This window comes from Lacerta agilis, chromosome 14, assembly GCF_009819535.1.
Source record: "Lacerta agilis isolate rLacAgi1 chromosome 14, rLacAgi1.pri, whole genome shotgun sequence".
NCBI lineage: Eukaryota > Metazoa > Chordata > Lepidosauria > Squamata > Lacertidae > Lacerta > Lacerta agilis.
The window spans coordinates 51,181,652-51,194,472 of record NC_046325.1 but is presented as its reverse complement, the minus strand read 5'-3'; the positions used below and the strand labels follow the sequence as shown (position 1 = coordinate 51,194,472).

General features: G+C 48.8%; 2 protein-coding genes across 12 annotated transcripts in view; one reads left to right on the top strand and one right to left on the bottom strand.

Moving 5' to 3' along the window:
• Positions 1-6,514, bottom strand: part of ANKRD13A (ankyrin repeat domain 13A) — a 31,349-nt gene extending 24,835 nt beyond the window's left edge. For 2 of the 7 annotated variants that reach the window (XM_033171092.1, XM_033171097.1), the window contains exon 1: positions 6,353-6,513. In XM_033171092.1, the coding sequence (XP_033026983.1) occupies positions 6,353-6,448 (96 nt within the window). In that variant the 5' untranslated portion in view covers positions 6,449-6,513. Of the gene's footprint in view, positions 1-1,503; positions 1,556-6,352 lie in introns of all 7 variants that reach the window. The other 5 variants (XM_033171095.1, XM_033171098.1, XM_033171093.1 and 2 more) reach the window with 4 other exon arrangements.
• A 4,962-nt stretch (positions 6,515-11,476) lies between these two features.
• Positions 11,477-12,821, top strand: part of GIT2 (GIT ArfGAP 2) — a 41,738-nt gene continuing 40,393 nt past the window's right edge. For 3 of the 5 annotated variants that reach the window (XM_033169140.1, XM_033169139.1, XM_033169138.1), the window contains exon 1: positions 11,478-11,580. In XM_033169140.1, the coding sequence (XP_033025031.1) occupies positions 11,529-11,580 (52 nt within the window). In that variant the 5' untranslated portion in view covers positions 11,478-11,528. Of the gene's footprint in view, positions 11,581-12,821 lie in introns of all 5 variants that reach the window. The other 2 variants (XM_033169142.1, XM_033169141.1) reach the window with 1 other exon arrangement.

Genomic DNA, 12,821 nt, shown 5'->3' with positions numbered 1-12,821 from the left:
GAAATTATGAAGAAACATGGAAAAATTCCAGTCTCAAACTGCAGCTCATGTGGGGCACCCCACCAGCAGTCTGTGAAACAGACAGATTTTGCCTCCTTCAATGTTTTGCAATTAAGCATAAAACATTTTTCTCTTGGTAGGTTCCACCAGCATCCAACTCAAGCAGCTGTCTTATACTGAGTCAGATCATTGGTCCCTTTAACACGATACTGTTTACTGCAACCTTCCCCAAACTCGTGCTCTCCAGATATTCTGGATACAACTCCCCTCTGCCTTAGGGCCATTTTGGACTGCAATTCCCATCAGCCACAGCAAGAAGGGCAGGAGGCATCTGGGTAGTGACAGGCTGGGGAAGGCTGGTCTACCCAAGAGTGGTGGCAGCTCTCCCAGATGGCAGATGGCCTTCCTATGCGAGATCATTTGGCTGCAGATGCTGAGCACTGAACCTGGGGCATTTGGTGGGCAGAGCTAGGATCTCCCCTGCAATAATCATGAAAGCACTTGTGGGAAGAGGTTCCTCCTTTCTTTTTCAAACTGGAGCTCCACAAGAACTGTGTCAGCAAGTTCCTCCAGGCTCTGACTTACAATTTCCCAGCTCTTTGTGAATAGGTGGGTAGGCTTTGGGAGCCAACGGGGAAGCCTAGTCTGCTGGGACTTTATCTCGCTGTCTTGCCTCCCTTCTTCACCAGCCCTGATTTCTCCTACAGGAGGGGTGAGGAATCTGTTGCTGGGCTCCATCTCCCATCATCCCTGACCATGGATTGGCTATGCCAGCTGGGAGGTGGGAGTCCAACAACCCACAGGTAAGCAGTGTTCTTCAACCCTGGGTCCCCACATGCTGGTAAACGACAAAACCCACCTTCCGCAGCCAGTTTAGCCTATGGTGAGGGATGGCAGGAGTTGCGGTCCAACAACATCTGGGGATCCAAGGCTGAAGAACACTGCAGGATCCTCTCCCACTGGGTATCCTGCAGGATGAGGCCTTCCTGCACAAGTGCTGGCCCAATAGGGTGAGGCCATCTTCTCTCCAGCACTTGCAAATGGAGACACTCACACATTCTTCTGTGCATGTCCTAAGAGGCCTGGGACTGAGAGGGAGTTCTGTGTACAAAGTCAATGTCCTCCCACTGTGTTATTCCCCCTCTTGCCCCCCCAAAAGCTGGTGATGCAAGCTTTTTCCCTCTCTCTGAAAAGAAGAATCTGGCTTCTGATTTTCTGTACCAGGAATCGCTGTCGTCCTATTCAGCTACGAGAGGATGCTATGGCAAAATGCCTGCTGATGCATATACCAGGCAATAACCTTTACAAAGCAAACTTTGTAAAATGACTGGTGATGTTATGGAAACAGATGGTCACTGGGATTGGACTCCCACTTGGGGGATGGACACACACACGCACACACATGACAATGAGCGCGCTTGACAGACCACTACAAAATGCAAACCACACAAGGCAGAGAAAGAGCCACTAGCATGCAAACAGCAACATACACTCTCACCTTACCTAGGTCTTTCACTACTAGCTTTAGAAATCTGAAACAGAAGAACATCTATAACTAAGGGGGGAAAGTAAAAATCAACAGTGAGCCAAAGAGGAAAGGTCATGATCATTTTCAGTACTGCTGGTGGGCGTTCTATTGTGTGCTCAGTGCTGTATACAGCACTGCTTAGGACAGCTTTCCCCAACCTGATGCCCTTCAGATGTTTTGGATTGCCACACCCAGCGGTCCCAGCCAGCCATGTTCCCATCACACCACACATTAGTTTGTGCTGGTTGGGGCTGATGGGAGCCATAGTCTGAATTTTCTGGAGACTTAATCATGAAAATGATTTATAGATGGTATTTAACACCTGTGAAATTAGCCAAGATGTATCATGGCATGAGTAATGAATGTTGGAAGTGTAAACAAGTAGAAGGTACCTTCTATCATATGTGGTGGACGTGCCCAAAGGTAAAGGACTTCTGGGAGAAATTTTATAATGAACTTTAAAAGTGTTGAAAAACACATTTACTAAGAAACTAGAGGCCTTTCTGCTGGGCATGACCAATCATGAGATTCCCAACAAAGATAGAATATTTTTTATGTATGCCACAACAGCTGCTAGGATTCTAATTGCTAAAAGATGGAAAACTGAAGAGCTACCAACAGTCGAAGAATGGCAGATGAAGTTGATTGAATATATGGAACTCGCAGAACTGACCGCGAAACTCTGAGACCAGAGGGAGGAGAAGGTGCAAGAAGATTGGAAGAAATTTAAAGAATACCTGAAACGACGTGAGAAGTTAGATATCTGAAATTGAAATCAGAGGATATTGTAGGCGATAGCAATAAATTGTTAGATTAAAATAGGATTTAAGAAGGTAGAATTGTGATTTTGTGTATTTTTATTAGGAATAAGATTATAGACATAAGATGATAGATAAGGATTAAGATAAGTTGAGAAAGGAGAATTTAAAGGTGTTATAAAGTTACTACAGTATATTTGAAATGAACGCAGAAGAGAGGACATGAGGAAGTCCCCATAATAAGGTTAGAAATAAGATCAGTTTAGTTAAATAGATGTTTGATTGTGAGGTTTTGTTTTTTGTTTTTTAGTTGTCTTGTTGTGTATTGTATTAGTGTTTTGTTTTGTATTTGTATTTTGTATTTTTTTGTATTTTTTAAATACCAATAAATTCTTATTTAAAAAAATGAATTTTCTGGAGACACTAGGTTGGCAGTAGTGAGTTTAGGGCCATGTGGGCCAACACACACAAGTTACACTGAAGTTGTAAAGTTAGGCCCAACAACAGATACTGTAACCAGGTTTTTCATTGGCAAATGTCCCGCCTTTTGGATGATTTAGCAATTAAGATTCAACCTATCTACAGATTACCAAAACCTCAACAGCAATAAAATTGTATGCCTGCTGACTGCAGATGGGCTAACCTCTGTGTGAACATCCATAAGGCTGCAGGGAAGATATCAAAGGATCCTGAGTTCGGTTCTGGCCATACATAGATTATTTAAGCTTAACTGATAAACAAATCTTCTTTAAATCCCTATGCAATCCCTATGCACACTTTAAATCCCTATGCACACTTTCATGGGAATTGCCCCACCTGATTAATTTAGTGAAATTTAGTTCCACACTAAAAGGACACAACCTTGATGGCACAAAATGAGGAGGAATTAAAGAACCTTTTAATGGGGGTGAAAGAGGAGAGCGCAAAATATGGTCTGAAGCTCAACATCAAAAAAACTAAGATCATGGCCACTGGTCCCATCACCTCCTGGCAAATAGAAGGGGAAGAAATGGAGGCTGTGAGGTTTTACTTTCTTGGGTTCCATGATCACTGCAGATGGTGACAGCAGTCCCGAAATTAGAAGACGCCTGCTTTTTGGGAGAAAAGCAATGACAAACCTAGACAGCATCTTAAAAAGCAGAGACATCACCTTGCCGACAAAGGTCCGTATAGTTAAAGCTATGGTTTTCCCAGTAGTGATGTATGGAAGTGAGAGCTGGACCATAAAGAAGACTGATCGCCGAAGAATTGATGCTTTTGAATTATGGTGCTGGAGGAGAATCTTGAGAGTCCCATGGAAGGAAAGTTACAGGTGGGTAGCCGTGTTGGTCTGCCATAGTCGAAACAAAATAGGAAACAAAATAGGAAATTCTTTCCAGCAGCACCTTAGAGACCAACCAAGTTTGTTCTTGGTATGAGCTTTCGTGTGCATGCACACTTCTTCAGATACACATGCATACAGAAGTGTGCATGCACACGAAAGCTCATACCAAGAACAAACTCAGTTGGTCTCTAAGGTGCTACTGGAAAGAATTTCCTATTTTGTTTCCTATTTTGTTTCGACCATGGAAGGAAAGAAGATCAAACCTATCCATTCTTAAGGAAATCAGCCCTGACTGCTCACTGGAAGCTGAGGCTCCAATACTTTGGCCACCTCAAGAGAAGAGAATACTCCCTGGAAAAGACCCTGATGTTGGGAAAGATTGAGGGTACAAGGAGAAGGGGACAACAGAGGATGAGATGGTTGGCACCGTGTCCTCAAAGCTACCAACATGAGTCTGACCAAGCTGCAGAGGCAGTGGAAGACAGGAGTGCCTGGCGTGCTCTGGTCCATGGGGTCACGAAGAGTCGGACACGACTAAACGAATAAACAACAAGAACAACAAAAGACTGCTAGTCCTTGTAAGACGGAAAGACCATATGTGTTATTTTCCCTACCATTCTGAATTTCAGCTACTGGTACACACCTGCTGCCAATTGCAAGTTCCTTGGGGATGGGGCTTGAGGTTTTGGGTGTATGTGTTTGTATGGAGACGCACAATAACCACAACCGTGATAACAGATACGTTTAAAACCAAGTTTAGCATTATGGGCCTAAAGGGTTATGGGGCAGGTTGGTCTATCTGGACACAGCAGTCCACAAATTCCCAACTCAGGTCTAAGCCTTTGGGAAGCTCCCCCTGCCTTCAGAACTTGGGTAACACTGTGCAGAAATCATTCCCTCTGACTGGGCAGAGAAGGAAATGAACAAATTGGCCAACTTCTCCAAAAAGAAATCAGGCTTTTGGAGGGGTGGAAAAGAGCAATTCTCTGTTTTACCAACAACAGTAAAGAGTGGTTCAGCTTAGCAAAGTCCCAGGTTTCATTGCTGTGGTCTCCTTCCATCTAGGGTAGTTTCAGCTGCAACAAGCAAGCATCCTAGTGGCCTTGCTTCCTGGCCCCACTTGGACAGTTTCCAACATTTCCCAGACACCAACAACACTGTTTGTGGGCCACCTGTAAGCTTCAGTTAGAAGCCAGCAGCTGTCTTAAGAAAACCAGGCTGTTGTACAGTTGCTTTGGAGAACAGCCAAGCATAGCAAGAAAAGAATGGGTGGCAAAGTAGATGGAGCAGGGGGAACATAACCAGAGAGCTCTGGGTTCAAATCCCCCCATCATGATGCTCACCAGGTGACCTTGAACCAGTCACTCAGCCCAGCCTCTCTCACAGGGGATGAATGCTCCTTAGAGGAAATGCAGAAAAAACACTTCCTGCTGTGATGCCCAAGTGAAAGAGAAAAACAAGGAAGATGTTCCCTTTAGAAAACCCCTTCTGCCTCAATGTATCAGCTGCAGAGCCCTAGACATCAAACACATCATTGCCCTGCAGAAAAAATCATAATAGGTTCTGAAGCACAAGCTCAGTTGACCAGGACACTGACCTGGCGTGTAGATCACCTGAGCAAGTTGAGATGGTGCCTTAGAGCTTCCTAGAAGGGTTGCAACTGCCATTTCCATTCTCTCAGTTTGAAACCATTTGCTAGAGTAGGCAGGATTCTACCAGTGGCATGGGTGGGCTGCAAGCTCAAATATTGGCCATTTCTGTGTTGCTCTTTTGTGTCTGCCAAATGAAGGGACCCCTACTACTTCCTTTGCCCCTTCTCATAACTCATTCTTTCCTAAGAAGCTTTAGCTGTTGATGGCTTCTCTCATCCCTTTTCCTTTTATATATCTACCTATAGGCCTGGACAGAGTCAAAGATTCCATTTGGCCTCTCTGCTCTTATTTTGTGTACCGCAGGGAAAATTCTTCCAAATCAGATTCATTCCCCCTCCCACTCATTTAGGGAGCCCTCAGCAGCACAGCCTGACAATAAAGCATACTTTGTGCAGGTTTTTAATTGCCCTTGCTTTTTCGCAGATCTCAGGTTGGCCTGACAAATCTGGTTTCTCTTACCCATAACTCCATTTTTTTTTTAAAGGAAACAACCAGCAGTACTTAAAAATAGATTTGAAAACCAGAAGCCCAGAAATAACTAGGGCAGCCTTCACCAACCTAGTGCCCACCAGATGTTTTGGACAACTCCCATCATCCCCAACCGGCAAGTGGTAGTCCAAAAGCGATGAAGGGCCTAGGTTGGAGAAGAATAAATTAGGATATGGAGAAGTCCACTGTAGGACCCCTTTTCTCCACCACCCTAAAAGCTTTGCTCTACTGAAAACATGGGTACACCCCCTGCCATGCTGAATGTGTCCATCAACACCTCTTGAGCCCCTCCAGCACTGAGCCAACAACAGAGCGGTGGCTCCAGAGAAGACAGTAGCAGGAGCAAACGTGAGTCCACTTGAGATTGGGGTCACTTGCTCTCTCGCTGGCCCTCTCTCAGCCTAGCCTCCCTCACAGGGTTGTCATGAGGATACATGGGATGTTCTCATGCACATCCTACTGAAGCTCTTGGGAAGAAAGAAAAGACACAAAGGTCATCCACAGGTGCAACTGCTCAGAATCCACACAAACACCTGCTGAAGGCTTAAGAGCCCAGATGTACCCTCTAACACCACATTCCCCCCCCCTTCATCTTTTTTACCTTGTTCTTCAGCGCTTCTTCCAGCTTCTGGAAGTCATTATTCCAGACTAAGCCGTGCAAAGGGAACTTGCTGTCAGCGTCCCTCGAAGAGCTCATCCTGGGCCGATGGGCACCTTCTCCCCCCACCTCACGGCCCGGAAGGGGGGGGGGCACAACGCTTTTACACAAGCTAGCCCACTCCTCTCAGGTCATGCCCTCCGCTGCCCCCAATGCAGGGTGGGGAGCACCTCTCCACTCCCACGGTTGGGGCTGCCTCCCCCACTCCACCAGTACCCCCCAACCCTCCTTTGGGTGCCCAGCGAAGCCCCTCACCCCTCTCGGAATCTGTGGGAGATCCTCGTCAGTCCTCCGCTTTCGGGCTCCCCTAACCTTTCACCTTTCACCCCACCCCACTCCTCCTACGTTGCTCCTCCTTCCTCGCCCCCCGCCAGGCCGACCCGCCCGGCCCCGCACCCGCCTGTGGGGACCAGGAAGGAGGCCCCGGGAGGAGGAGGAGGAGGAGGAGGAGGGAACCGCGGCCCCCTCCCCTCGCGGGACGGCCTTCGGAGGCGGTGCCAGGAGGGGGGCGGATCGCTCAGGGCAACCACCCTCCTTCCCTCGTCCGCTCCCTTGAAGCCGCGAGCGCCATGCTGAGTGCGGGCAAAAGCGTCAGCCCCGCCCCCGACACACACACGCTTCCTGCGCTGGCCGCCATGATGTCTGAGGGCGCCCCACAGTCTCCGGGTACTCCGGCGGCCATCTTGGAAGAAGGCAACTGGTATTGTCTCTCTCTGCTTCGCTCGCTCTTCCCTCCGACCACCATGGTGACTAAGGGCGCCGTTGCCACCGACGTAGATCAGGCGACTATGTTTGGAGAGGGCGACGTGTTCGCGTTGTCCGCTCCGCCAAATCAAACTCCGCCATTTTGAGAGAGGGCAAGCGCCATGTTAGGTAATGGCAGCTGCTCCCGTCTCCTAGGACGCGCCCACTTGGAGATCCTCCTCCCCGGAACAGCCGAGCTGGAGAGAAGCTTTCATCGAGGCTTATCATAGAACCATAGAATTGGAAGAGACTCCTGAGGGTCATGTAGTCCACCCCTCTGCCGTGCAGGAATCAAAGCTACGGCATCCTTGACAGATGGGCACCCAACTTCTGTTTAAATACTTCCAGTGAAGGAGAGTCCACCACCTTCCCAGGGCGTCCATTCCACTGCCAAACGGCTTAATCAGGTTTAATCAGAATTCCCTTTCTTACCATTTGAATCTACTGGTTTGGGTCCTACCCTCTGAAGCAGGAGAAACAAAAGCTCACTCCACCCTCTGGATGACAGCCCTCATATCCTGTATGTCTGGCCATCCTGTCCCCTCGCAGTCTCCTCTTTGCAGGCTCAACATCCCTGACTCCACCAACTGCTCCTCAGAAGGCTTGGCTTCCAGACGTTGGATCATCTTGGCTCTCCTCCTCTGCACACCTTCCAGCTTGATGATATCTGTGGATATTGGAGACCCCAGGTGGGATCTGACCATGTCAGAATGAGCAAAGCCCAACCCAGGTGTCTGGCCAAAGGCTGGTTTCTTTGGGTTCCCCGCCTCCCTCAGGGAAAACCCCAGCCAGTGCCTCAATCATGAGACCTGGAACGGACACAGGACCCCAGAGCGAGCCTAGCTAAGTTGAGGTGCCACTTCTGGTGGGCTCAGCCATGGCTTAATTTCCAGCCAAGAGAGGTGTCATGGCCTCCCATTCTTCCTGGAAGGCTCCAAATCCCACCTAAATGGGGTGGTGGTAGTGGTGCTTTTATTTGGGCAAATGGGAAGTGTACTGGTCCAAGGCAGAGCCATAGCCGTTTGCCGCTTTGTTTTTCAAAATTAACCTCCAAGGGAGAAGCAATGGTTCATTATAAGAACTGTGACTTTAAGAACACCTGCCTGAGCTTGTTGTTTTCCTCCCCCCCCCAGTCTCTTTTTCCTTGTGGGTTGTGTATTTTAGATTGCAGAGCTAAGGGCAAAACTGTCTACTAGTTTTTGTAAGCTGCTTCACCACAGGGCTGGATAGCGAGACAGAAATGTTTTAGAAAGATAGATGAAGGTGGAAAGCACGCCCGGGCACAGCAGGGGAAACTTGGAAGGGGGGGGGGCTTTTACATGCCAACCTGAAAAGCCTGGTCTCCCTGGTTCCTCCTCAGACTGGATGTCATTGGCATTCAAGATGCATCCGCTTGCTTGTCTGGGAGCAAAAAATAGCAAATTATCTTGGATCATCATTAATCACAGCCAGTGACATGCCAGGGGGGTTCAGCTTATATAGCCACCCAAGGTGCTTCTTGGACAGGCTGTGGCTGGTTCAGCAAAGAGGACAGAGGGGAACTTGGCCTCTCCTTCACTGGTTTGGAGGCTGCAGGACTACGGAGCAGGGAGGAGCTCAAAGGAGGATCACCAGATTGAGGAGGGGCAAGTAACATTTGCATGGGGTGCAGACAGAACCCTGGTAAACTCTGATGCGCAACGGGAATTATTTAAGCAGAGTTTTCATTGAAACAAATAAAAAACTTTTATTAAGCTTAAAATAAACTTCTTCTTAAAAATAGATCACATATAGAATACAGCCTCCTTCATCTACCTTCAGGTAGCTCAGTTCTGTACAGCCTCCTAGTTAGTCCAATTATTGAACCAGCACTGTCAGACAGGTGTATCTGATGTAGACAATCCCAATATTGTTTTGTTGTTGTTCAGTCGTTCAGTCGTGTCCGACTCTTCGTGACCCCATGGACCAGAGCACGCCAGGCACGCCTATCCTTCACTGCCTCTCGTAGTTTGGCCAAACTCAAATCTGCAATATGCAGAACCTGTGGTTCCTCTAGAGCAGGGGTGGCCAACTTCCAAGAGACTGCGATCTACTCACAGAGTTAAAAACTGGCAGTGATCTACCCCCTTTTTGTTGAGCTTTTTTTTTTAGGAAGGAAAGCCCTGTTTTGGGGAGTTCACGTAAACGTTGTTGAGCTTCTTTAGGGAAGAGGAAAGCGACACTGAGCTTTTTTTAGGGAGGAAAGCCCTATTTTTGGTGGTTCAGGTCATTTTAGGGGTGCAGGGCAAAGGTGTTGTGCTTTTTTAGGGGAGCCAAAGGTTTTTAGCTTCTTTGGGGGGAGCCACTGATCTACCGGTGATCTACCACAGACGTCCAGTGATCTACCGGTAGATCACGATCTACCTGTTGGACATGCCTGCTCTAGAGCCAACAAAATTTGCGCTCTGGCTCTATCATCTTCATCACGTTCTCAGAGGGTTGTGGATTCAAACCATCTTTTACACAGTGCCAAAGTTTATCACGTTTTAAAACTAATTCAAGCTTGAGAGCCCAAGTTAAGTAGTTCTTATTATTCAGACGTTCCATCTGGGCAGTGTTGCCAAGATTAACAAACTGTGCAGGTTGCTGAGCTGACATGGCTTCTGCTCCTTGCTGCACCGGGTCTGTTTCTTCGGTACGCGGCCTCAACACTGGACTTTCAGTCCCCTCAAGGTCCTTACCGACAGCATCCTGATTCTCCAGCTTTAGCAATTCACCATCCATAAAACTCTGGGCACCATAACCTGACGCACAGCGGGAATTATTTAAGGAGAGTTTTCATTGAAACAAATAAAAAACTTTTATTAAGCTTAAAATAAACTTCTTCTTAAAAATAGATCACAAATAGAATACAGGCTCTTCTCTATACTGGCACACAATTCTGAGAGAAACTAGTCACCACAGTCAAGGTAAGTAACTCACACAGCACTGAAAGACAGTTACAGACTAGAATGGCAGTTATGGCAGTTAGACTCCAACGGCTGTTCCTGCTCTCATGCGTCTTTGTCACATGGTATGGTGGTTTAGGCCTGTCTAGAGCTGTACAATCCCAAATAGATAGATATCTAGTTGGCCACTGTGAGAATAGAAAGATGGACAAGATGGGTCCCCTTTGGTCATCCTTCAGGCTCCATTTATGTCCTATTCTGATTTCACAATGGAGCAAGGTCAGTAATTGCAGCACCATTGAGATGAGAGCCACGACCCCAGAGTCGTCCACGACTGGACCTAATGGTCAGGAGTCCCTTTACCTTTACCTTTCCTTGGATCAAAGACTTTAAAGAGGCACGTCTCTGGCTTGGGACTGAATCACAAAATCATAGAATTGTAGAGTTAGAAGGGAACCCAAGGGTCATCTACTCCAACATCCTAAAATGCAGGAAACTCAACTAAAGCATCCATGACAGATGGGCATCCAACCTCAGCTTAAAAACCTCCAAGGAAGGAGAGTCCAGAACCTCCAGAGGGCGGGAGACCGTTCCACTGTTGAATGGCTCTTACTGTCAGAAAGTTTTTTCTGATGTTTAGTCAGAATCTCCTTTCTTGTAACTTGAAGCCATGGGTTTGAGTCCTACTCTCCAGAGCAGGAGAAAAAAAGCTTGCTTCATCTTCCATGGGACATTAATTTTCTTCCCTATTTTTTCCTGGGGTAAGTCTATTTTATAAAAGGTAAAGTAAAGGGAACCCTGACCATTAGGTCCAGTCATGTCTGACTCTGGGGTTGTGGCGCTCATCTCACTTTATTGCCCGAGGGAACCGGCGTACAGCTTCCAGGTCATGTGGCCAGTATGACTAAGCCACTTCTGGTGAACCAAAGCAGCCCATGGAAACGCCCGCCGGAGCGGTCCCTATTTATCTACTTGCACTTTTGACATGCTTTCAAACTGCTAGGTGGGCAGGAGCAGGGACCGAGCAACGGGAGCTCACCCAGTCGCGGGGATTCGAAGCGCCGACCTTCTGATCAGCAAGCCCTAGGCTCTGTGGTTTAACCCACAGCGCCACCCGCGTCCTTCAATTTTTTTTAATATAAAAAAGTAACACTAATTTTCTAAAAACTATTTCATAAAAACAGTAACATTAATAATGTACCACTTCTGCCCGCAACAAATATGGTCGCCGCATGCCTCGCCTTTCCCGACGGCAAGATAGCCGCCCGAAGCCCCGCCCCAGCGTCCCTCGTCACGGACCTTCCGCGCGGCGATGATGAGGTGCGCACTTGGCGCAAGCGGCTTGGCGAATGGCTCGGCTCGCGGGAAGAGGTACGCCGCTGGCGCACGCACGCGCAGGATGCCTTCCCCGTGACTGGCGGGTCTGAGAGGGACCCGTTAGCGGGAGCGGCGGCCGGTCCGGCTAGGCCATGTCCAAGCGGCTGCGGAGCAGCGACGTGTGCGCCGATTGCAGCGCTCCCGGTAAGCGCCGCGGGAAGACCAGGGTCCGACGACGGGCGGGGAGCCACCGATGAGCACGAAGGAAGACCCAGGCGTCCGAGGGACCCAAGCACCCCACGGGGCTCTCGCGAAAGGGAGGGCTGGGATCATTCTGAGGGGAGGTCCGTCTGGGCATGTGCAGGGGGCCACCCCTCGCAAGCGGGTGGGGGAAGGAGCAGGTGCCCAGGGTGGAGCTGTCGGGGGAGCCCCGGCACCTCTCCGCTCTGCTGCTTGGGGTGTCCGTGAAAGAGGGAGGGAGGGAGGGGTTTGCACATGGGTTCCCTTCGCCCAGGAGACTTTGCTGGATGGGCCCCACTAGCCTCCTGCAGGCTCTGCTCGGGTCCTTGCAAGGCGGGCTTCCCAAAGGCTTCCCTGCCTTCCCGCCCCGTGGGATGAAGGATGCTAGGCTAGAGAGGCCTTTGGCCTGATCCATCCACAGGTGGTTATGTTTTCTAAAATTTGTGGGACACACCCTCTTTCCCCAGGGCCTTTGATGGAGATGACATTCTGGGCCCCAAACAGGAAACCAGCTGCGGAAATTGCCGCGTCCTGCCTTGAGTTAATTGCAGGTGGCAAGAGAAAGCAGCAGCCGGCTCCACTTGCAGTGGCACAAGGGGCCTGAGCCTTTTCGCTGTACCTTGGATGAATTGCCCCTGACATCAGAGCCTCTTGTGGCTACCAATGGTTGCCCCATGGGCTGTTGTTGTGGATCTTCCTGCCACAGCAAATCTCATGTCTGTCTCGTGGTCTGGGCACAATTCAAGGTACCGGTCTGGACGATTTCTTCCTCCCCATTGCACCATCACCAAAGCACTACCTCAGCTCTGTTCACACAGCCGAGGGTACTTGGGCATACACCACAACTGTGGCAGTCACTTCCCCCAGATCAGACAGAAGCAACTTTGGTAATCTGTGCCCCCCCCCCTGAGTTGTCCTTCTGTAAGTACTGGTAAATTACCAACTTATACTAGTGAGGACTTCATAGTTGGGGAGCCTGCCTAGCATCATGTACAAAATATGTATACTTGGCATACTGCACATAAATCCCAAATGAGAGCTCTGAGGTTAAGCGTAGATGCTCTTCTTTCTTGCAGCTTGCAATTCCACTTTGCTGCATTGTAAGTAGTTTTTAGGGTGGAGGCTGAGTTGCCATGCTCTTGAAATGCACAGGGAACCCTCATAATTTATGTGGAAATGGGAATTGCTGGCTGTTTCAGCAGCCT